Raw genomic sequence first — 25,879 nt, 5'->3', positions numbered from 1 at the left:
ACCCCCCCCCCCCCAAAAAAAGGGGCAAGCAACCCCCCCCCCCCAAAAAAGCACCCACCCCCAAAATGATTCAAAACAAGTCAAAAACGCACACAACAACAAAGCATGTGAGTTCCACCAGGTCCCACTGAATGTATGCTACAGGGAAAGATTTTTATCCCAAGCGAAAAATGGAGAGATTTTTGGCCCCTTAGTGGTTTGTCCAACATCATGTAAAAATAATCCATTTTACCTCACTTACCAGTTAAACGAAGGGCTATCAAAACATAATATCAGTAGAATGGGTAGTATGGGTAAAATAAAAAAAACTCAACCTGAACAGTTAGAGAGCCTGTTATGGAAGAGAAAACCTAATAAAAAAAGATCTTAAAAAGAGAAACATCAAAAGAACCAATTAAACCAGTAAATCAATACACAAAAGTCAATGTAAAAAAACAAAAACAACCAGTTGAACGTATAGAGAAACTACTAGTATAAATGTGACGCCAATGTAAAGAATACTGGAGTTTGGCTGGCAGATTCAGTCTCTACTGTGCCAGTATACTGACATCACCTTGGATACAAGTGACTTCAAATCGTCAGCTTTTGTGTGCACATATTGTATAAATAAGAGTGTAAATGGACAGAGAGCAAGAGACAATAGAGAGCAAAAGACAGACCCTTAGAGGTCAAGTTGGATCTGAACCATTTTGTTGATTGAAGGAGACTGCTCTGCTTTTGAGGTGTTAAGAGAAGAGCCATCAATCAGCCATGTATAGGTGGGCCAACCACTACACTCTGGGTTCTGGCTTCTGGGACACGTAGTCTGAATGTAAAAGAGCAGAACACCAATTGATATTTTACGCATATATCAGGCTACACATTGCAGTGTGGTACAAGTGTCTGGGTCAATAATTTCACTTGTTTTGAGTACATTCCAAACCAAGTAATAAGTGTCACAACTTACTTGGTGCTACTGCCTTCAAACAAGGACATGCCGAGCAGCTACTTGCCGTGATGATCGAAGGGAATGCTATTCTGAGGTGAAGAAAGAGAACATTACAGCACCTGCTCTGTTTCCATCAACAACTTAGGGAACTGGGATTTTTTCAGACAAAAGCTATGCAAAACGAGTATTCCAGAGACATTAAATTCATATTAAACATTCAGAGTATTTGTGGAATTGTTTATGTACATGAATAGTAAGAATGTCAAATTTCTTGGATGATGTAATTCTTCTATTACAACTTTGACAAAGCACAAATACCATAAAAAATAAATAAAAATATATATGCCCCTCCAAATGATTGCTAATGCTTAACCACTGTGTGCACCTCCAGTTTTAAGCTAATTTTTGAATGATATGCACTTGTTCAATTTAACACTAGTTATCTGAAATTGTACACAGACATAGAAGTAGACACTTGTGCCAAGACATCCTTTCACATCCATCAGTCACTATACATCGAGTTTTCCTTTTTATAAAACATTAAAACGTTCAACAACTTACTAAAAGACAATATTAGCTTCATTGTTAAAGGCTAAACAATATTAGCACCATTGCATTTAGGCCCAAAGGTAATGCTGGGGAAAATACTGTAAAGAAATGTTATGCTCTCTCATTTATATTTAAAATTTGTAGCAGTATTACAAATTTTTCCAGCATCAAACGGAAACATTCAGCGATTTGTGATAAACATTGTTGTCCATGCTAGAAGCCACTGAACAGTCTCTCAGCTTCTAGCTCACCCAGCTTCACCCAAACAACTACACAAACTTCAGCTAAAATAAGCCTCTTTCTTGCCATGATGTCCAAAAGTACTGATCAAATTATTCACTAAAAACAATATGCATGACTATCAGTTTCGTCAGTATCATATGCATTACACTTTATCTGGCTTAGAATGCACAAGCAATGTTTTGCTGTGTGCATGGCTATAGCTGACCATGGGTAACCAAATAAGGCAAGAGAAGCATCTACGTTTGTGTCTACGCGCCCTCCATGTCTAAGCATGAATGCAATTGTGAACGATAGCCCCCACCCCCTTCTGCCCAACACCTTGGTACTCAATAGATGTGAACAAGTCACACTCAAAGAAAACAGCCCATTATTGCCAAACAGCAACCATGAAATCTAAAAGGAGGGTGTTAACTGTCTATTCAGAAAGACTGCTATGTGAGTAACGTGCATTTTGTGATTACTAAAGACTTGCAGATTTTGTGGAAGGTTACAACCGAAAGGAACCTGTATTTTTGTGCAAAGACGTGACCAAGCAAAAACTTCACTAACATTCTATATACTTTTTAAACATGTCAGGCAGTTGCTTTTATGGTAAGTGAATTTTCGATGTAAAATCAGAAGTTCTTATAGCATGTTTTAAAAGGCCATTTAAAAGGACAGGCACAGTTGTGGTGGAAATGAACCAAAAAACCCCATGATGTATTCAGTGTGGGATTTCTGGCGGATGGTTATATGTTGATGGCTGAAAATCGGTAAGCATGTACTTATATTAGTCCTAGGAAATTTTATGTAGCTATATGTACTGTATTTTAAGAATATTCCATGCCATCAAGTGATTTATTTTATTATGCCAGATCAGGCACAGGTGCAGGGCCCGATCCGGCATTGTCAAATTGTAAGTATAAATGAGAAGGCATACCATTTCTTTATAGTATTTCCCCAGTATAACCTTAATAGTAATGAATATAATATTGTTTAACAATATTTAACAATGAAGCTATGAAGCCAATATTGTCTTTTAGTAAGTTGTTGCATACTCGATGTATGCATTTGGAGAGGTTTTTGGGCACTTTGGAGAGGTCTAGCACACCTAGTTGAAAATATTGTAGCTACTTATTAATTTCATGTATAAGCTCAAAAATGGTCAATTTATTAGACAAGACCTTGGTGACTCAAATGTAGAGGATAACTGAAAATGAATCTCCAGCATCAAAATACACAATATAAACCCCCCAAATCCCCCAAAAGATGTTTTTGTTTGACATTTTCTTCTGCATTAGATGAGCCCAAATGATGGAAAAATAAGCCTGATGTGAATGGATGTCTTGTCCCAAATGTCTACTTCAGTTTGTATCCTGAATGATCATTGTGCTGTGTGTACAATTACAAATAACTAGAGTTAAAGTAATCAAGTGCAAATCATTCAAAAATTTGCTTACAACTGGAGGTGCACATACGGGTTTTAATGTACACTCAGTCTCCCACTCCCTCATTTCCCAGATATAAATTAATCCTAGTTCTGGACTGCACTAGACCATGACTGGAGACAACTTTTGTATATCTAAACCCTGTTTAAGGACACAATAATCTACCTCATGTTAAGACAACATAAAAGTAGTTCCCATCTCCAGTTACAACACCCTTTAAGCAGATCCAGAGACACAGATGTTAGGTTGACTAGAGTTTATTAAGGATTTCTCCATTCTGCTGAAGTGCTCAAACAGGCTGATACTTGGGGTTGGAGCATCTTGTGGTTGTGTTGAGGGTGGGGATAGCCTCTACCTGTGAGGTGGACATGCGGGAGGTGTCTTGCCGCCCGGTCAGGTCTGAGGAGGAGACGTTGACTGGAGCGCCACGGTGCAGGCGCATGCTGACCTTGCGCTCCCGCTCCATGCCGGACACCAGCCGCGGTGACGATGTGTTTGCTGGCAAACCCCACATAACAACGTTCACACACATGAAGAAACCTTTAGATAAATAAACATAAAACCCCATACAGCAGCACTGTCCAAATAATGAGGGCAATTCCATTGAAAGAAACTAGTATAACAAAAGAAAGAAAGGTGTGTGTGTGTGTGTGTATATACAGGCTCACCAGTATGTGAGGCTGATGTGAGGGGTGTGGGAGGTGCTGCGTCCTGTGTAGCGCGGGGTCTGCCTGAGGCTGCGGGCATGCCTCTGGCACCAGGGTTCCTGCCGTGCCTCAGCCTCTCCTCCCGGTCTCTCCTCTCTCTCTCAGCGTCCTCTGCTGCTCGGTTAGCACCCTTAGTGAGAACATCGAGGTGAGAGGATAGTTTCAAAACTCTCTACAGGCACTTCAGCCACCATCACAAACACACAAACACTTCATTCATAGTCATGTGATGGAGCTGCTGCAGTTACAGCCACAACAGTACAGCATTCATGGACAGTAAATGTGCAAACTGTGCTTACAAATTTGAGCATGTTCCAATCAAAGACGTAGTCATAGGAAAATCCTTGTCTGTGGAACAGGTTCCTGAAGAGCTGCCTCAAGTATGAGTAGTCTGGCTTGTCGTCAAAGCGCAGGGAGCGGCAGAAGTTGAGGTATGTGGCAAATTCAGCTACAGGTGCAAACACACACACACACACAAACACACTTTCTGACCGAACCTCAAAATGTGGAAGCAAAAAAAGGGAACAGTAACTTGAGCAGGGCCGTTACATACATGGGTAGCCTTTGCAAAGCACTTCGATGGGAGTAGACATTTTCTTCTCACTGATGCGCTCGTATTTCTGTCTCTTGGTGGCAGCCTTCAGACCCTGCCATGGTAGTGAGCCCAGGTTAAAATACATCAGCACATAGCCCAAAGACTCCAGGTCATCCCGCCGAGATTGCTCTGAAAGTGCATATAGCACACAGACAAACGTCAGAAGGTAGAGCCCAGAGACCAGTAACATAACATGCATCAATAAGCCGTCATGCTATAACAAGCCAGTACTGCCCATGTGTGCACATAGTGTTTCCTACAGGAGATGCGCGCACACACACACACACACACACACACACACACGCGCGCGCACACGACCATTTAAGCATGAAGACTCCAAATTAGGCCCAGTGCACCTGGAGCACACAAAAAAACCTAATGGAAAAACAAACCCAGGAAAGCTACAGATCTCTCTGTACAGACTCTGCACCTACTCAGAGTTCTGCTATAGGCCAACTAGGCCAGCTCCTCTGCTGCCATTTACGACATGACTATAATCCCGCCTCCTGGCAGGCGCAGGCATGAGGAGCAGCAGTGCATATGCTTTACCTATGCCCAGGTGGGTGTTAATGGAGGCGTAGCGGGCCGTGCCCGTCAGGTTCTTGTTCTCGCGGTAGGGAATGTGCTGGTGGGTGCGGGCGTCCCGGTACTTCTTGGCCAGGCCAAAGTCGATGATGTAAACCAGGTTGCCCTTCTTTCCCAGACCCATCAGGAAGTTATCGGGCTTCACATCTCTGTGGATGAAGTTCTTGGAGTGGATGTATTCTATACGGCTGATCTGTAGGGAGAATGTGTGTCAAGACATGGTGGACCAAAATGGGGATAATTCTATCATGCAATGAACAGAACACTACTAAAGGAAACAGTGTCAAATCAAAAACTGAACAGCAAAAACTGCTCTGTAAGCAAGATCATTTAAAACTAAAAGATCACGACATGTGGTGCTTTATTTTCTAGGTGAGCACAACTTTATACTGAAATGAGTAGGTCTTCAACAAAGGTTATATACTGAGTGTTAAGAGGAATGCAAGAGGGTTGGAAGAATACTGGAACTAATACCCATCTCCGTGCCCTTTCATTTGGGCTAAATCATTTGGCAAACAATCTTCTGAAGTTCACAGTGGCAGCCAGTATGCCACAGAAAAAAAATAAATACCCAACCCTCAACATATACATGAAGATTTTGTGTTCTTATACATTGGTGAGCTCATTTTCTTTAGGGATAAAGCCTACCACCTATTATTTTCTAAAAGCTCATTTCTGTGTTTAAGCCTTTTCCTGTTGTGAGCCCAGCTCCACCTACTTCCTGCCCTGTTTTACTGTTATTCTTGTCCACCTCACCATCTGGTCAGCCAGCAGCAGGACAGTCTTCAGGCTAAATTTCCTGGAGCAGAAATTGAAGAGGTCTTCCAGACTGGGCCCAAGCAGCTCCATGACCATAACGTTATAGTCTCCCTCTGCACCACACCACTTTATGGTGGGGATACCGACTGCAGGGTGAATGTCACAAAAATTAATAGATACTGAGTCTTCAGTCTGAAACCTTTGCATTTTCTTGCTTTCGTTTAAAAATGACAGCAGTGGTACATCACCTCCTCCTTGCATCATCTTGTAGATCTTGCTCTCAATGTGGAGCTGAGGATGTTTGGTCTTTACACATTCCAGCTTGATGGCCACTTCCTCCCCAACAGAGATGTCTGTTCCTGGGATAGGAGAGTTGAAAGGACAAAGAGATAAAGATATTGGGAAACAAAGTAAATCCAGTTTAAATTTTCAGTAAGATGCTAAGCCTCTTCACTTTGGATAAAAATATACCATAATTAAAAAGGAATGACCCAACACACCAATGGACCAGACTATCAAAGCACTGCATGGAAATGTTATACTGTGGATGTCAAAAGGTTTTATCAAATGTATTTTTCCAAAGGTGTGCACCAATGAATGCATAACTTGGTGAACTATGCAAATACTTGTAATGGTAACAAAATTAGGGTAATAGTCAGTCGGGCTCCAACTAAAGATTTGATAAACACAGACCAATTGGTTACTGAAGTGACAAATCAACTATTCATATTGTGGGTTGCACAATATCTTCAGCCATCAGTTTTTAAAATGTAGCTTGAGGTTGCTTTAGGCATGTGCTAACTAATAGTAAAGGTTTTTGGTGTTGCCATTGCACTATTGTTCACCCCAGTATGCATGAATCACTAGCTACAACTGGGAGCATACTAGTCAAAAACATGTCACCATCTAAACAATTAAATTCACTGGGAAGTACATTGTTAACTAAATTCGATGACCAATGTCGATGACATGTTGCACCCCTAATTATTAGGCTAGGTATTAAACAGAACAGCTTCAGAAATGTTCAAATGTAGGCTTGTACCCATCCTCATTCTATTAAAAGAACAAATATCCTTCTAGAATTTGTCAAATTCTAGGATTTTTATTTTAACAAAATATATAATCTCAGAGGTTTAAATAAACATAACAGTGGACAATGGCATGTAGTTAACCAAGTTTCAAATCATCTTTCCCATTTATAAAACCAATTAGAATTCCGCCTGAAATGTAAATGGATGTAGGACTTTGCCAGAAACTCAAAGACCTGTTACTCAGGTTTGTAATGAAAGTAGGTGCTTCTAATGCAAATACTGACACAGAAGCTGGGTAAACAAGTCTTGACAAGCTCCAATCCTGACTTTAGGTTCATCACAGTAGCAAGAGGAACTGATCCTTTTGATTAGACATAGATTTCAACATTGTTGAAATCGTGAGCAAGCTGAGACCTAGCCCCATCTAAGAGCAACGTAAACAGAACACTGCTCTCTGGCTGCAGAGCACAGCTCCAGCAGTACTCTAAAGACAACCAATAATAGACCCACCCCATTACATAAGACCCAATGAAAAAAACTGTTACCATAAGAGGCAATACAACAGGCGGACACATTTTCAGGTATTTTTTAAACAAGCGGCACTTAAAACTACAAGGCCAACCCTTCTCGAATGCAGGAGCATTACGCAAGTGTCAGTGTGATGAAAGCAAACGGGGATTCTGGGTGAATAAGGCAGTGGAACCATCATGTGGGTGAGTGAAACACCTTCGGCATACCCTGGTATTGTATGACGTGCGTGACCTACTGGGAAAACCCAGCAATGATGGAGCCGATGCAATGAGCAAACAGCATGGACAAGGAGACATGGAGGAAAATGTCTCTGTGGAAGATTACTGAACAGTGATAGACCTTATGAAGCACCATGGTTGGACAAGATAGGAGCAAGCACCATGGTTGGACAAGATGGGACCATTTTTGGCTCATTCGATGAATTGACAATTTTCACCTGTTCATGCAGACTTGTAGAAGTACATTAACATCTTAGAAGATTAGATGTGTTCAATGGTGTCCAAAAGACAGGAAAAACAACTAAAAAAACCAAACAAACAAACCACCCCAACCAAACAAATAGAAACAAACAAAAACTCCTCTTGGCATCAAAAAAAGTGCAGAGGAAAAAAAAAAGATGACTGTAGTTATTAAACAATAATGGCTAAGCACAACAAGTCTGAAAGCACACCACACCCACTAACTCCTGTTTCACTCACACCCCACACAACATCTGCAATGATCTGGAATTGCAGAGGGAGCGGCAGTGCCAATCTTGGTTCAGTTTCCACCTTCTCCATGTCAATTAATATGATACTAGAAATACACAGACATCGAGATGTGTGACACATAGGGACACTGAGCTTACAATGGCCATTTCCCAACAACAACAACAACAACAACAACAACAAAAACAGAAGGCAGCTTACATCTAAACCAAAATCTTGTCTAAGCAGTTTATTCTTTGTGTGCCTTGTTAAAATTGTGTCAAAGCACATACAACAGGACAAAAAAAAGAAAAAGAAATTAACCTAATTAAAAGCCTTGACTATATTACGTAAAATCTCAGTCTAAGTAAAGGCTTCTCTTGCAGTATTGTGACATGAAACCACTGAGAGGGAAGTGGAGACAAAGCCTTGCATGAAGGCAAACTGATATTTCCTTCAACAGCTCAGATGAGACACTCCTGCCTAATAAGGGCAAAACATCACATATTATACCAGTTTGACAGAAGTGTCATCCACTAGATAAACTATTGTTGGAGATCTATGCAATGTGAATTAGATACTCATACCTGCTACACTTTAATATACAGCTCATTTCAGTATAGCTACATATAGAACTTAAGTATAAATGACTTGGTGTATTAAAGAACCAAGCACATAACATGGAATGTCACTAACATAACTAACAAAAGTAGCTCTGCTTGATGTTTCTAACAAATTACTTCAAAATTCAAGGTGGCATGGCTCTGAATTTATTGAAAATATGACAAAGGTGTCTGCCAATATCGTTACCGATGCCACCAGCCAGATAGTAAAGGACAGAACATGGAAAAGTAAGAAAATCAGACACTAAAACCCATCAGTAATACTAAATGTGCTCGTTCTTACCTCAAACTGACCTGTTTTCAGTACTCTAAGTTTGAAACTATCACCCAAGATGTAACCTATACAGCCCTGGGTGGCTTTTTGGCAGTAATCGGAAGTTGCAATATGGAAAAATGGTTTATAGATGTCATTCTAACTCAAGTAAAAATTCCTAATAAATAACCCGCATTAGAAGTTTCCTACCCATCACTGCCTAAAATTTACTTTCACTCTATATCTACCAAACCCACTGCTTCCCAGACACTAATTTGAGCAAAAGGCCAAGACAACATTAAACTAACCATTTCCATACCTTCCTTTGACCAGAACCACCACATTACACCATTTATAGAAATACCACAAGTATGTAATTATAAACACCACAGTAGTTTGTCCCATATCAACAATAAAATCAGCTGATCTTACATCACTGACCGGTGTGGCCTCTGGATTTCTCTTAAAACCTGTCTAGACAGGTAAGCCCACTATACAATTATAGGGTTGTGTCCCAAATAATGAAGAACCACGTTAGAACGTCTGTTGTGTAGTTAGGTAGCCAGGTTCATAACTAATATGACTGGATATATGGATTAGTATGACTGGACGTGTGGATTGAATTAAAGCCAACCCCAGCGCAGCTCCAAAATTTGTTCATGTGCCAATGATGTCATTTGACACGACACCTAGATAAAGCTATAGACACACAATATGTGGCTTAACCAAATGTCATATAGCTATCAAACCCTGTTTTGATAAACTTTAGTTATAAACTACTTCACAAGGAGATTAACTTGTTAGCTAGCTAGGCTAACGTTACATCTTGCCACATGTCCAAAACTACTCCAACTCCAAACTAGCTAACCTAGGTTAGTGGTTTTGTCAGTTTTCACCCACCTAGCTTGCACTGTATCATCATTTCAAGTGCAAGTATCGAGTTTAGGTAGCTAGCGAGCTCTTTAGCTAGCCAAGTACCTAGTTGGCTAGCTAGCTACAAAAGTTATCCCAACGTAGGTTATTTTTTCTGTGAGCAAGCTTAATGTAGCTAGACTAGCTAGATAACTAACTATACGCACTAGACCCCCGTTTCGATTAAAAGATAGCTAGCGTTAGTTAACTAGCCAGTTAACTAGTTAAGATAGTTAACTTACTGAACCAGCTAACCTATCTTAAGCACCTCACGTAATCGAAGACAATCGATTAGTTAGGTGTCTAAATTGAAATCCATACTTACCCAAATAAATGTCACCAAATGATCCACTTCCAATTTTTCTGCCCAGTCTGTATCGGTTGCCCACTCGGAGCTCCATTGCTGTGGTGACACTTAGCTAGCAGTATAATTATTTAAGATAATATGAATTCCTCAGATCTGAAAACTTGTCACCTAACAAAAAAAAATCACGCAGTTTAACAAAAAGCTGTTGACAATCCTTTCTGCTTTACGCTACTCCAACCGACCCGAATTCCTGGATCCTCCGACACAGTTCAATTTTCACCATTACTTTTCAATTGTACCAATCACTAAAATATCACAATATTAGCCTTGGACAAAAGCTTAAAGTCTGTATATTATGCTCTTGTAAGTTTGATTTTCATTTTTTCTTTCTTTAATGAAGATGGGAGTGGATTTTATCCCGTACAACCTCTTCGAAGTTGCTAACATCTAGCTGTCACGGGCCTCCTGTTTTCAGATAATAACCGAAACGTTAAGTTGTGACATCACTTCCCCTAGCAACGTGGGAGGGTCTTTGCGGGCAGAAGTTTTATTACGCCAGTCACGTTTAATGCCTTGTACAACATGAGTCTAATTGTATTGCTTAAATTCGGTCTGGACATTTGCTCTGGTTATTATGAATATATTAAGCTTATTAATTAAATCAAGCAATACAGTAAATACACAATATCCCAATATTCAGTCTAGGTAAAAGTCCGAGATTAAGAAAATATTCACACCAAGATAATATGAGGTTGTAGTTCATGTGGGAAACAGTCACATGCAAGATACTCTGAGATTCTTACACAAATATCAAGCGATATATTCCTTTTTTATTTTCAATCTAAAGTTGATAATGCAAACTACCGATTTCCTGTCGTGGAGCAGTATTCTTTAATTGCAAAATTAATACAGAGTTTTAAAAAGTTGGATGATAATGTCAACCCGACGAAGAAACAGCTACACACATACATGCGTGTATATAAATTACATTACACGCCTTGTACTAAAACGCTTTGCAACATCGGAGACACGCCCACTAGTCCACGGATATATAGACAACTTTTTGATTGGTCGCGCAAGAGCCAATGCCCGTGCCTACACGTGGCTGTAGTGTTTTTTTTGTTTGTTTTTTTTTCTCGGCTGGATTGCGTAATAGTAAATGCACGTGTTCTACAATGCGCTGTTTGTGGGTTGGTTGGTCTTTGTATTGCATAAGCAACAAGCTGTTGGCTGTAACTGTAACTCTTACAGTTCAAACGATTTTCCATTCTTAAGAAATGTTATTATTAATTAGACGTTATTATTATTATGCATGCTAAAAGACTAGTACAAAGATAAAATAGGCGAACGCAAAGATAAAATAAGCATACCTTTAAACGCTTGGCCCCGGACAGGCTGCTAGCTGTCAAATATAGTAAATCAGATCACAGCCTCCACAAGACATCTTATCTCATGGTCACCATGACAGTGTAATATCTGTTCAAGAAAACGAAAAGATTTTAGCCTTGTGCTATATACCATGAAAAATCAAATATGATTGCACTTCCAAATATTCAACATTACTTCCTTAGAACAGAATGTTTATAGATGTAAAGGAATACAAAATACATCAAGTTAATCCCTATACGAAATGTTCAGTGACGTTGACACCAGTTAAAAATATTGTCCTGGCCAGATTTGACCACTTTTGTTTCTTCGACCACCTGTATTCTTTTTCTTTTCCTTTCTTTCTGTGTGTTGTCTTAGTTTAATTATTTACATTTTAATTCTGGTTATTTTTTAAATAACCAGAATAAAAAACTCCGAGTAGTACGACGATGTCTCGGTAGCTAGCAAGATAACGTTACACCCTTATCGTTGTTTGCCGTGTGTTGACGTCTCACCCCGTCCCCTTTAAAGGCATGCGATGGCCCAAATGTAACTCAAGTCCTGCAGCGAGCTTGCTGTTCGTTTGCAGCTGCCCCACGTGTGCTTCTGCATCACGAGGCTACGTTTGGGCATGGGTTTGAATTTAAGATACACAAACAGTTTTAGGAATGACACCGATTTAAGAATAATGAAGAAACCTAGCGATTTCCCATACTTATGTAAACTCGTACTTATTTCCTGTGTTTAAGGTTTTTATGAATTTGTTCATGAGGACATCTAGTGGCTTCAACAAAAAACAACAGCAACAGATTTAATATAAATGAGGAAGGATATTAGGCTACAATCATTTGTCTAAAGGGTTAGAAAAGTGATAATAGAATACAGTATGTACATTATTAAACATCATGCACCATCATCTTAAACATACATTTAAAATCCGATGTTGCGGGTGAGAGTGATTGGAATCATAAAATGTGTGTGTTAAAATGAGTGTTATGCATTGAAAGAAAATGGATTTCTAAGAGCAATGAGCTGTGTGTACTTGAGCTACATTTCTCAGTTGTTATATTCCAAGAATATAAAACATATCATGGCTTTATATTTATTTGTTTATTTATTTTTGAGAGGATCTGGGCTAAATCCAGAGCACTGGGAAATTCCATCCAGTGGAAGCTGTGACCCTTCTTGCCCTTACGTTTTCCAAGAAGACATGTTTTTTTTTTTGTGCCATTTTCTTGCTCGCATCTTACTTCTCATTGCTTCACATATACTGAACAAGCACACTTTAGATAATCTTCTTCTCAGACCTCAGTTAACCACAACTTCTCTTCATTTGAAATCAGTCAGTGACGTTTGAAGAAAAGATAAACAGGGAGGCTTGTTCTGTGGATATGATCAAAGTAGTCTCTGGCAGATGGCCATCCTGTGTTCACCCTGGGACTAGAGTGGGCTCTGTGAATACTCTCCAGTAATAACATGAATGACAAATGTGGTGCTTTAGAACATGTTTGCTTGTTCTGGGTGACAGATATTCTTTTACATTCAAAACATCTTCTACATTTGATTTCCTTTTCTATTAAATATGAAACAGACTGTGTCAGAAGACAAGATGTCAGATTCATAAGCTCAGTGTCAACCTCAGAGATATTTTAGCGTTTCCAGCAACGACAAACCAAACCAACAATTTAAGTAAGCAAAGGCAGCGAGGCATTAAGGTGGGGGGTGCCAGAAGGTATGGAAGTTGTTTTCAAGCCTCAATTGTTTTGTTTACTTTCCTCTTAACATATACCTCTCTACTGTGTCCATTCCACATTTCATCCTGTATGGAGGCCTCATCTGGTAAGAACACAGAATCATTTAGGGTGACCACTCTTACACATATATCCTAATAGGTTCATGATACTGTACTGTATATATTGTTCCTATCATATGTTTATTCAATGATGGAATGCTTTAAGTATACGTTTTAGATTATTTGACTTCACAATTAAGGAGAGTCTCACTTATTAAAGATGCTTAACATGTTGTCCAGTCTCTCGAGATGCCCTTTTGTGTTATTTAGTATGTAAACAAGGAGACAGGTGAGGTAATGGACATCTGTCTGTAATAATCTGGGAATGTGGTATGGCATAACTTCCTTCTGTTCTCTCTCCCAGTCTTAAAACTCTCCATGTCTTTCCCTCCCTCCCTCGACCCTCTCTGCTCTCTATTCAGTCTTTTCCCGCTTTCTATCATGCTCTCTCTCAATTTCTTTTTTAAATCCCTTTCTTTCTCTCTTTCTCTCCCTTCTTTTTTCCATCCTTTCTTTTCTTTTTTTTTTTGCTCTCCCCCCTTTGGAACTTTGTGTGTTCGTCTCCCGCACGTGTCCCCTGTAATACGTCTTCTGCTCCTCCTCCTCCGTTCTGTTGTTGTTCTCCTCCTGCCCCTCCCTCTGTCCTGCTCCCTTCCTGAGCTGCCTCTCTGCCTCCTGATGGCTCACTGGGCTTGGGAGCGCAGGAGCTAGAAGCTTCGTACAGCCTCTGGGACGGCATCAGCGGCTCTCCTCCACCCGCATCCACAGAGCAAACGAAAGGGGACCCCCTGACAACTCAGCTTTGCTCCCTCCAACAGTAGAGGTAGGTGTTTTCTTTTGGGCAGTGATGCCATCTCACTAACATCCAGGTGTAAGCACACACCAAAGTATGACTCGGATGCCAGGGCTGGAGGATTTTAAAGCAGTTGTCTGCCTGAAACTATTCTTTGTTACTTGCAGCTGCTCCTTGTGGGGCGAGTGGACAGGGTTTGAATAGTGATGAGTTACCGATGCAACAGTGTGAGAAACACACAGGAAGCTTTTTCCACATGCCAGAGTTAACTTAATCCTCATGTAATAAACATCCTGGCAAGATAACAACAAACCCAGCATGATTTGAATTTTCCTCATAACTAAAAATAGAAAATATGTTTAACTGGAATAACAATGACTTTATGCAGCATATTTAGCACACTGATGAAAAAAACAAACAAAACACACACTTGTAATGTACAAATCAACAGTACCCCTTCCTACCCTGTTATGAAGAAGGATAATCTGTTTTAAATCACTGATGAAACCCATGTTATAAGACGATTAACACAGACAAAGGTCACAGTTGAAATTAGGGCATGAATTCTTTGGGCATGGAATCTTAAACCTCAGTTCACAATTGCTTCACTTCTGAACTTGATTCATTCAGCAAGAGACAGACCTAGAAAGCCATTAAACATTTTCTCAAGAGTTCATAAAAGTTGTTCAGGGTTCAGAGCCAATGGAACCCCGTGATCCAACTTTTGCAAAGCTCATTGATCTCACATAAACAGGGTACGCTTGCACATGATAAAAAGCTTCTCACATCATTTTCAGAATCAGTCTAGCCAAAAACATAAATGTGGCTTAATTTAGCATGAAGTTGTTTAGAAGAGCTGCAGCTAGCACTGGCTGCTACTCAGTGGCACACTGCGTGGACCACAGTGCAGTACTGGGGACTGTTGCCATGTGGCTTCGGTCCGTGTTGTTTATACAGGTTAGATGGGTGGCAGAGTTCAGTGATGTGCCACGTGGACTTGAAAGGATGCTCACTCACTCTCGACCCTTGCTCTAAAGCTCAGGGTCACATTCAGCCTGGCTCGATTTACAGCGGCTGTTAACTTTAAGAGAATAAGTGTTGGAAAGTCCAGGTTAAAATGAATGTTTCGATTTCTCCTTTATCAGCGCTGGGAACTTTCAGTGTCTTTCAGATTCATGTGGCACATCACTTTTAATTAGCATGTCACACCTGACACAAGTGTCAAGGCTGATGGTTGGCTTTGTCCTGGCTGCTGTGACAGACGTTTCCCACGTCCCACCCCGATAGTGGACACTACAGTCTCACTAGCAGTAGCAATATGATACTTGAGCAAGGAAACAATAATACTTTTTTTCAAAAGAAACTCCAGGGTCCCGCTTTAAGCTTCCCCCTGATTGACGAGTTGAACGCCAGCCACTGTTTAATCATCAGGTGGAAGCGTTCACTGGTGCGTACCGTACTCGCACAACATGCAGGCCTGTTGGTGCAGGCACGTTACTGAATACTCTGTCTGCAGTTGGACTTTGCAGCCCCTCGTGTTTGTCTGCAGCTGAGTGAAACGTGAGCGCGTTCGGGTCGGGTGGGAGGCAGCCTTTCAATATGGCCCATGCGGGTGCGTTATTCCCGCAGAGAAAAGCAAAAGGAAATTCATTCCCTTTCACTGGCTAGCTGCGCGGGAGCAGCTGTTCTGCCGCATTGGCCCCTTTACAGCCGCACCGGAGGATAAGTGCACCCTTATGGGATTCATTCATGCAGAGATTGTCAGCGCTGAAACGGGCGGCGACCCTTTTGAGGGGGTTGTTCTGGTGCTTTCTTTGGGATCTTAGAGCTACACAAACCATTACATCCCCCACGCACCAGCTTCATATGTCATCATTCACTAAGGCGGTAGAGGGCTGGAGGGACTAGAGGCATCAGGGTGGATAAAACAGGAAAGTAAGGTGTGAGGTGGGTTGATGGGGCAGGTAGGCACTTGACTGCCCAGGCTGATGAGGGTACCTACGGGCTATCAGATTGAAACAGTGCATATCCTATGTGTGTGGTCTCTAATAGAGCATAGCAAAGCACCTCAAGTGCAAAGCAGGCCAGGTATTGTGGGGTTAAAAGTAGGCAATCTGTAAGTATTTTGTTGTTTTGACTGTCTATTCCGGCATATAGGATCTGAAATGAAACATTGACTATGAAAACCTGCTTTAATTCAAGGGTATTTACATCTACATCTCCATTGGGTGAGCCACAACCATAGTAATGCCTAGTCTCTCATAACAGGAGTATTGCATAATTAGTTTGTACTTCATACAAAGAGAGTTAACAAAGGATTTAGAGTTGATTCAAGATGTGACTTTTGCATATGGAATCTGCAGCTATTATCTCTCAACATGGAACAATAATAGAATAAATGACTCAGACAACTCCAAAAAATATTATAATAATAAAGAAAAAAACCCACACCACAGAAAACCACAGCACAGGATTGGCAAAGGATGCTATGTCATGAAGAAAAACTGCTGAACAAATGACAAAGTTTAGGATGCAGACATCTATGTGTCACAGACTGCCATGAGAAGAACATGCCACGATCACTTCAGAGGGTTTACCACAAGATTCAAATTAGTAGTAAGTCTTGAGAAAAAAGCAACACAACACAAACCAGAAAACCTGGTTACAGTTTGCTAAAAAGTACACAGAAAATTCTTGCCAAAGTCCTGTGGAGAGATGAGCCTGTACCAGAATGGTGAAGAGAAGAAGGTGCAGAGTCAAAAGGGGATGCTTATGATTCAGAACAGACCTCCTCCTCTGTGAAACAGAGTGGTGTGGGCATGTACAGCTGTCAGTGGAATGTCGTCACTGTTGACAGCAGCGACGTGAACCTCAGCACCCTACCTGATCAGATTCTATCCACATGCCTCAAAACGCACTGGACAGTGTTTCACCTTGCAGCACGACAGAGACCTGAAACATGCTGCCAAAGACACAGTGAATGGCTGAAAGTGAATGTTTTTGCTTGGACCAGTCAGTCACCTGACATGAACCCCACTGAGAATTCCTTTCACTTACTGTTCTCCAAACCTTGCAATCCAGGCTTGGGTGAATCCAGATGCCTTTTATGTGTCTTCCCAGACACTCATCAATTTGCAGTGCAAAGGATTAGTAACCAAGTACTACATATAAAGATTAATGAGGTACAGAGATAAAGATTCTATTAATTTGTCCAATTATTTATGATCACCAAAAATAGTGGGGCTATGTATGTACAGGAGTATTATTCCCATATGGTTCTCTCCGTTAAAGCTGACAGTCTGCACTATTACAGTTGGCTCGTTTAAAATTTAATGTGCTGGAATACAGAGAACAAAACAACAAAGGCTGTGTCACTGTCTGATTATTTATGGCTTGCACTGTAGCTGATTTCCTGCCCCCCTTACTGGAATGGAACAGTCCTCACCTCAGTAAAAAGGAGAGAATGGAGTTTTGACCTCATGGATGAACAAAAAGTTTTTTTGCAGGAGCCAGGGAGAGTTTAGAAAGTCATTAAGTTGTACCCGGAGGGTGATTCACCAGAGACATGACCCTTAACCCAACTCCCAAACACAGTCAAAGATAAGTTTTATCCAGCAGGACTACACTCTGCAGACTTTAAAACTGTTCTACCCTCACTGTGTAAATCAAGAGACAGGCTCGCCAAACCCACCACAATTGTGCCCTAGAGGACAGACAAGTCAGTGCATGCCTGCACCATTGGACAGAGACAGTGAAGGCAAAAAATCAGATTGGGATGCAGTAATTAGCTTCCATTTTGAGAAAGCTCACTGCATTTGGAGCAACAGTAGTGGGAATATTGGAATTTTGAGAGACTGTGGTAGAAAGCACACATCTAAGACACAAAGCTCTTGGGGCATTTCCTCATTGATATTTCAGTAGCCTGTTTTGGCTCTATTGATGCTAGGAAAACCATTTTCTGTTGGTTTGCTTCTGCTGCCGGATTACCTCTCCCAGAGTCAACAGTGTGGACAGTGGATGTGGTGTCAGACGATCTGAGTGAGAGCAGTAGCATGCTGATGACTTAGAGCCTGGAGTTCCCAGGAGGTGGGGGAAGTAATAACACTCACAGCTTATGTAAGATGCTTATAGTCAGCTCAGAGCAGATGTTGATAAAGCCAAGCAGACTTTTTTTGTGCTGGAGTGAAGGCGTCCCTGAATGAAGCTCCATACGAGTAAACATGACCTTTAGACCCCGACATCCGTAGGAAGGAGAGAGTCCGAACCCAGGCTATCAGATGTGAAGCCCTAAACATGAGGGAGACAAACAAGCCATCCAAAATGGAAGCTGAGAAATAGGCTCGTGAATGAGTTCAAATACCACACACACACACACATACACACACGCACAGACACGCGCACAGACACGCGCACACACATACACGCACGCACACACACACGCACACACACACACACACACACACACGCACACACGCACACACGCACACACGCACACACACATACACACACACGAGTTCTGCCTGTGATATTGTGGATTAGTGGTGCAGACCTGTCCCACTCATCTGTTTGATCAGTACTGAGGAGAAGTGAATGTCAGATGATACACAAGTGCACACATCAAAAGATTAGTGAGGGATTAGAGTTGCCTTAAAACAGCTGCCCCCCAAAAGCTTTGAACTTCCACAAGTTTTTCCATCCCCATGTGTCTCTCAAACCTATGCTTAGACATCACAGACAGCACTTTAGTTCAAACACAGTGAGATGTGTTAGATTGCGAGTGTGAACAGATTACGCTTATGCTCACCGGGTTATATGTTTGCTGGAAACTATAGGATTGAATTTGAAGTTGTTTCAGCTGGAACTGTTATATTTCCTTCATGTCATCCTTCAGTCATGCGATTGACCATATCTAGATAGATGTGGGCTAAGGAATATGACATTATACACAGACAAGCTGCATGTAGTATGCACCTCCTAATGATTATAATGTGGCTCTTGTTCTCATAGACCACTGATTTTTGAATTAATAACCTGCTGAACAAACACACAAAGCTCTTGCATAAATGTACCTACATGAGTCCTATAATCTTACTGCAGTACTTGACCTACTGTCAACACACTCTATCATTTGCTTAGTCTATAACCGGAGACCTGCTCTCATCAGTTTGTGTCTGCACAGCTGGAAATGGTGACAGCTGCACACACTGGAGTAATTTTCCACTCCTTTCAGCTCAGGAGAGAAATCCAAGTTATTGCTGTTTATATATATAACCAAGAATGTTTGTGCAAAGTCTCCCGCATTACTTGCTCTGTCCACCGGCTTGCGCCTGGAACAGCGTTAGCATTCCTCCCTGAGAAACTGGGTTGCTCTGAAAGGCTGTGGCAGTTGGAGAGCATCCACTTCAGTGAGTCAGAGGCAGGCATGTCTCTGTCACATGTGACTATTCATTTATTTAAGACAGCAGCTTTTGTGGTTGAAAATGAAAAGGCTTACCAACCCCCCCCCCACCAAAAAATAAATGAAACTCTGCATATGAACATCAAGTTAGCCAATTCCCTGTGCACTCAATTTTCATGCATTGTTAGAAGGTGTTTGCAGCCATTGTTAGAAGGTTATCCCAGGGCATTCTTAATACATTCTGACTATGTTTCATTCCTCTTTGAAGCCAAAGCTAAAGCATGCATGATGCTCAGAATGCTCTAGATCTCAGTGTAATTTACTGCCACGGTTCCACAAAAATGCAAGGAGTGTGCAGTAGCGCAGTCACCTCTGCACATTCCTCACACACAGCCCTTTACACGATTAGGACCATGCAGGAACTGGGACGCTATTCCAACAATAAATTTCCCAAGCACATGGGTCCACTTTGAAACAGCCCATCAGAAAAAAATCAAGTGTAGGGAATTGATCTTAGGTTAATTACCACTAAGCAAACAATTACTTAAATGCAGAGATAGCAATGAGTGGCATCTACATTTGGTCCAAGATAAAGCAGATTTAGGGGCAGTGGTGTAATTGTTGGAGGTAGCCGATCAGTTGGCCAAACACTCATGTCAAAGCTCTTTCCTTCAAAGTCATGAGACCTTTCAGAAGGGTCCACGTGAGCCTTTTTCCTCATGTGGCATCATATGGGAAAAAAGGGGTTGGAAACAGATGTTATTGTTAAGTGTAAATGATGGAGTTAGACATTCATTTTGAATATTCCTCTCATAATGCAAGTGCATGCTGTGTTGAATTTAACATTATACTAATTTAAAATATTTAGAAGAAACAAAGTGCTTCGAGTCACTATGTTACTAACTGGCACATTGGAATTCATGCCTAGGCTGCTCTCTGTCCTATCTATGCATGCTTGCAACTGGTGTTGGATCACCTAGTCAGTTTACATAATGTGAAAACCGAAAGACTGCACTTCGACTCATGGTAACATGGTAACACACACCCTGTGACCTTGGCAACGCATTGCACAAAACCTAAAACTGTCTCATATTACAGTGTTGGTAAGGGGGAGCATGTCTGTGTAATCAGTGGTGTTAAATGCTGCTTTACCACCAATGTTTTTGAAACACAACCTGTTTTAAAACTGTATTCACTGTTGTTTCTATTTCCTGTAATGGCGGTAATTAAAAAGCCTGTCTAGACTGACGATGGAGCACTTAAGGAGCAGGATAAGAGAGTTGGCTCCTGGGTACAGCAAAGCCGCTGCCCACTCCATTTTCACTGTAGTCAAAGACTGTAAAAGAAGAACTGTAATACATCCCTAAAACTAGCTCCAAAACCACTTTAATCCGATCCAGGAATGTTTTTGACCCAATCTCTGGAATTTGTTTTGGCTAACTAAACCATAATTACTACCTCTGATATTTGAAAAGAGTTGTAAACAATAGGACTCAAAATGATTCAGAATGACTATGTTCAAAATATTTATTCCAAATTCGTTCATTTGCAACATTTGTAAGCCTTTGACTGGCCACACGGCACATGTCTCAGATGACCCAGGTGTCTGTTGGCCATGGAATGCCCCTGCTGGTGCTCTGCATCGGACTACTGATGCTAATGTGTGCAAGATGGGCTGAGCCATTCAGAGCCCCTTACCCTGAGGAGGAGCTGGACAGACATGACTCCCGAAAAGACACAGACTACCACAGAGACCCCAGTTACAAGGAGTCAAGGTACATAGAAAATGTAACATTTCGGTTCACAATGGCATTAACAACTTATCACAATGAATGAGATTCATTCATAACACAATGAGCTGTACTCTAAAGTTTTTCGAATTTCCTCCATTGTGAATATTGTATGCTAAGAAAGCTGATGATCAAGGTATTAATGGTACCAGAGACACTGACACAGTGTCTTTCGCTCCTACAGGGACAGCAGGAGAACAGAGGAGTGCCGGCGATGCTGTGACCCAGGGGAGGAGCCCCTACAGTACGGCAGCCCTTACCCACAATACCAGGTGGTTCCACAGATAAACATCACTATTCTCAAAGGTACAATATTTATGCCTAACAGTAAAACCTGGCCGAACTCTCCAGGGCTAAAAATAAGGCATTCAATCACAGACCTATTCAGTAAAGCAATGGATTACATATTGTTGTCCATTGCATATTGTTTTCATATGTAACAATTACATATTGTTATCCATTTGTTTCATTTTTCTTTTTTTCTTTAGCTAATGGGATAGGTCAGGTTTAGGATAATGTTTTTATGACAATGCTTAAAGGTGTAACTGTAAAGACAGGCACCAGGCTTGGTTAACCAAGAATAAGGTACAATAAGTCAAAATGTATTTTGCAGAGGAAATGGCATGTTATTGTCCAAATATTCTGGTAAAACCAACTAGATAATTAAACATTTTAGGACTGTTAAAAAGTTAAAGAATATGTTTTGAATAAAGATTTGTTGTTTGCCTTATGTCTATTAAGACTGCAGTAACACACTAAATCACAATAAAGACTTCATAAAGACAAGCCTCCCAGCACATACACAAACCTAAGCATGTACTTCAAGCACTTTGTTTGACGTATCCCTCCTGTAGCCTATTAAAGTTCCCTGCATCATACAGGAGAAAAGGGAGAGAATGGCCAGCGAGGATCTTATGGAAAGGCAGGCAAGATGGGGCAGATGGGCCCCAGGGGACCCCTCGGCCTGAAAGGCGCCAAGGGCAACGTGGGCCCGCAAGGAAATGCCTGCAAGTCCTACTTTGCTGCCTTCTCCGTGGGCCGTAAGAAAGCGCTACACAGTAACGACTACTACCAGACGCTGGTGTTCGACACGGAGCTCGTCAACCTGTACGGCCACTTCAACATGTTCACGGGTAAGTTCTTCTGCTACGTGCCAGGGATCTACTTCTTCAGCCTGAACGTGCACACGTGGAACCAGAAGGAGACGTACCTACACGTGATGAAGAACGAGAAGGAGACGGCCATCCTGTACGCGCAGCCCAGCGACCGCTCCATCATGCAGAGCCAGAGCCTGATGCTGGAGCTGGAGGGCGACGACGAGGTGTGGGTGCGCCTTTACAAGGGCGAGAGGGAGAACGCCGTCTTCAGCGACGACTTTGACACGTACATCACGTTTAACGGTCACCTCATCAAAGCCAAGAGCGAAGGCTAGCGGGCCTTAGCCGTGTGTGTATGGGCATAAAACGTATCCAAGAGTGCTGTTTTTTTTTTTTAAAAGAAAATCATTTGTATTGAACGTATAGTATATACTGTATATAAGAAGCGCTTCTCAGTTTATGTAATATAATTATAGAGCGATTTAATTATGAAGTGAACCGACAGATATCAGGTGCTCTACGAACATAAAGCTAAACGCTGAAGGAGCAAGCCAGACTTCAAAAATGACCTCGGGACATCCGTTTCCACACGTGAATGATGCCGTGCTTTGCTGAGAAAGTGTGATGCTATGTTAGTGGTGGTCAGCCCTCATCATCCATAAATCCAATATGACAATGGACACAGACCAGTGTGTTAGCATATGTTTTGGGGAAACACAATGAGAATTGGCATGGTTTATAAGTGATGTGGTTTATTTGATTTACCTGCAGAGCCTGGGTCCTGGCTCTGTCCTATCTCCCATTCTCAGGACACGGGGGATGACACGAGGGAGGAAATGAATTACTAGCAGTGTGATAGCAGCTCTGCCTCTCCGGCTCCAATAATATAAGCTACAAATAACAATGAACCAAATCCTTAAAAAGGAGATACTCTAGCTTTATAAAACATCAAATCGAGACTTTTAAAGTACACACAAACACACCACATATTCATTATTGTCATTATCTTGCACTAGTCTGAGAGAAATGGTGGAGTTTAATTATCAAAAGGTGCTCTGATCATTTACGATACAGTTTTGATGGTACTGTTGAACAATATTCTTATTATATTCTTTTATGTCTAGCAGGTTTCTACAATATGCATATTTTTATATTCTCATTTGTATGTTTACAGTGTCTGAAAGCCTGTAAAGGACTCGTTTTAGGAATAAGACAAAGGCAAAATCTGAAATGATCAAACATTATAGGCATACTAGTCAGTTAATCTGTTTAAAAGTAGAATTATTAACAATTATTTAATTGAATAGGTGAAAATGTCATCCCCCCCCCCCCCCCCCCCAAAAAAAAGCTTCAACATTTTGTTTGTAAAAAAAGTCCCTGAGATGATGATGCCCATGAGTGAACTGTGGTTTATACAGGAAATGTTTAAGAGAAGAGAAATGGAGGCCTCAAGAGAAAGACGCACTTTTATTGTCAACAGCTGTAAATGTCCTTTTCTTCCTACTGACATTAAAGTGACTCTGTATGTTACAGGGCCCAGTTTTAGCCTCCCGTTAGATGTTCAGGGGCTCTATGGCACATACAAATGTGATGCACAAATAAACATTTTCAAATAATACAACAAATAAAGGAAGGCTACAAAACCTTGGCATAGTGTATCAGTGTGCTAGGCTGTTTGTGGCTGTGTGCGGGTGTGTCCGTATTTCCTCTGGACTGGTTGGCCTGTGAAATGACCCAGAGGATTGTTTTGGCCTGAGAAGTCTGTTGAACTAATGCTGGTCCAGTTCTTTCATACCCTGCCCCGGCAAAGCCCAGCAACAGCAGGAACTCAGAGCACACTTAAAACCTTTTTCATTCACCTCTGGCTCGAACTGCTTTATGTACACCACAGTAGCTTTAATCCTGCGATTATCTGTGACACATAGATATTTAATACTACAATTATTATATTACAATAACGTATCACAGTCATGCATGTTACATGTGATGGATTTAAGTGTTTGTGGGTGAGAAGTGTACTTCTGCAGTCCAGATGTTAATGCTATGTGTTAAACACGATTAGCTACCTATTGCTCTATGTGAAAGTGACCCTGGATTTTTCAGGTTTCAAAAAACTGCTAGCCTAACAATTTCATTTCACATCACTGATATATATCCTTTTGTAGCTTTTGTCCTGCTTGTGCTATTTAACTTTTAAAGCCTTAGCTATTCTTTGTAAATATTTTGTCACCCTCTTGTGGTTACTAAATTGGTTACAACACATTTTTCAAAATGCTGATCTGGGTACATTTGAATGAGTTTATGTATCAGGAAGGGGATTATTTGCAGATATCTGAGCTCTGTCTCATCACATAAAATAGTGGCTATTTGCTGCTTGTTTGGTTCACAAGAGTGCATATATTTCATGGTTAAAAATATGATCCAAACAATACTCTGATAGGCAAGTCCAATTAAATGCTACCTGTTAGTTATCCTTGTGTTTTTCAAATTCTGGATTTTATATCATTTATAAATAATGTAAATTACTTTGATGTGACATAGCATGGAAATAATATAAGTGAAATTTAAAATATTTTACCAAACACACACAGTGTTCTGGATTCAGAGTATGTTAAAAATGTTGGTGGGTTTTGTGAAATGAGAATGAAATGCTTTGAGACTATGAAATTGTACAAAAGGCTTCCACAGAACAGAACAAAACAGTGACTTTTAGTGAGTACTTTAAGAAACAATAATGATAATACTTGGGAAAGAACAGAACAAAGAATATTTAAATGTTTAAATAAAACCCCATGAATCTTTTTTCTCTAAACACAGTGACACATGCAGGATACATGTTTTCTAAGAATAAAGTTAGAATTATTTTTGTTTAAACTCTGAAAGTACGTTTATAGCTTGAAAGCAATGAAAGCGAAACTACAGTCGTTAGTTAGCTGGTCCAGTTGCAACTAGAAAAAATAAAGCCTTCTGATGCCTGGCAGTGGTTTCTGTGTCCAGTCCATTAAGAACAGTGGCTGTGTAGATGCTGATGTGTGCTTGTCTCCTGATGAGCCTTTATCTAGATGATAATGGGCCATCAGATGGTATAAAGGGGCCCAAAAGCATGTTTGCTCCACAAGCAAGCATTTTCTGCAGACTCATCAACAAAGGCCCACTTTCCGGAGCTTTCTGCTTCCTTTTAGGTGTCTTCCGAGAGCACTTTTCGTTTAAGCCAGTTAAGGTAATGCTAACTCTGCGCATCTGTGCTACTGATCCTCTTTGACAGTGAGAGAGACAGAAAGAGAGAGAAAGAGAAGGGGAGAGAGAGAGAGAGAGAGAGAGAGAGAGAGAGAGAGAGAGAGAGAGAGAGAGAGAGAGAGAGATGAATCAGATGCTGGGTAGGATGCCAGTGGAAGTTACTGCTTGGCCAGCTCTGCGGTGAGCAGATTTATGGTTGGCTTCTGGTCTTGGCTCTCCCACAGCCTCTCAAATTAGATTTTCAGTACAAGCCCTGGAGCACTGCCAC

The 25,879-nt window shown here is 41.0% G+C and overlaps 2 protein-coding genes across 3 annotated transcripts; one reads left to right on the top strand and one right to left on the bottom strand.

Annotated features, from left to right (window-relative positions):
• Positions 1-59: 59 nt before the first annotated feature.
• Positions 60-10,629, bottom strand: csnk1db (casein kinase 1, delta b). Its single transcript, XM_035533556.1, has 10 exons — positions 10,155-10,629; positions 6,042-6,152; positions 5,791-5,939; positions 4,999-5,227; positions 4,408-4,578; positions 4,154-4,302; positions 3,816-3,984; positions 3,503-3,645; positions 947-1,017; positions 60-805 (listed from the first exon to the last, which is right to left on the bottom strand). Exons 1-9 carry the CDS (start codon positions 10,228-10,230, stop codon positions 985-987), a joined length of 1,230 nt encoding a protein of 409 aa, XP_035389449.1. The 5' UTR covers positions 10,231-10,629; the 3' UTR covers positions 60-805; positions 947-984.
• Positions 10,630-13,946: 3,317 nt separating this feature from the next.
• c1qtnf1 (C1q and TNF related 1) lies at positions 13,947-23,707 on the top strand. Of its 2 annotated transcripts, XM_027013371.2 has the most exons (4): positions 13,947-14,119; positions 21,081-21,262; positions 21,462-21,583; positions 22,159-23,707. In XM_027013371.2, exons 2-4 carry the CDS (start codon positions 21,081-21,083, stop codon positions 22,707-22,709), a joined length of 855 nt encoding a protein of 284 aa, XP_026869172.2. In that variant the 5' UTR covers positions 13,947-14,119; the 3' UTR covers positions 22,710-23,707. The 2 variants fall into 2 exon arrangements, with proteins under 2 accessions (XP_026869172.2, XP_026869171.2); XM_027013370.2 differs by lacking the exon at positions 13,947-14,119 and having other exon boundaries at positions 21,072-21,262.
• The last annotated feature ends 2,172 nt before the right edge of the window (positions 23,708-25,879 follow it).

The sequence above is a fragment of the Electrophorus electricus genome, chromosome 14 (assembly GCF_013358815.1).
Source record: "Electrophorus electricus isolate fEleEle1 chromosome 14, fEleEle1.pri, whole genome shotgun sequence".
Lineage (NCBI taxonomy): Eukaryota > Metazoa > Chordata > Actinopteri > Gymnotiformes > Gymnotidae > Electrophorus > Electrophorus electricus.
The sequence above is the reverse complement of the archived record's forward strand: the minus strand, read 5'-3'. Positions and strand labels throughout refer to the sequence as shown.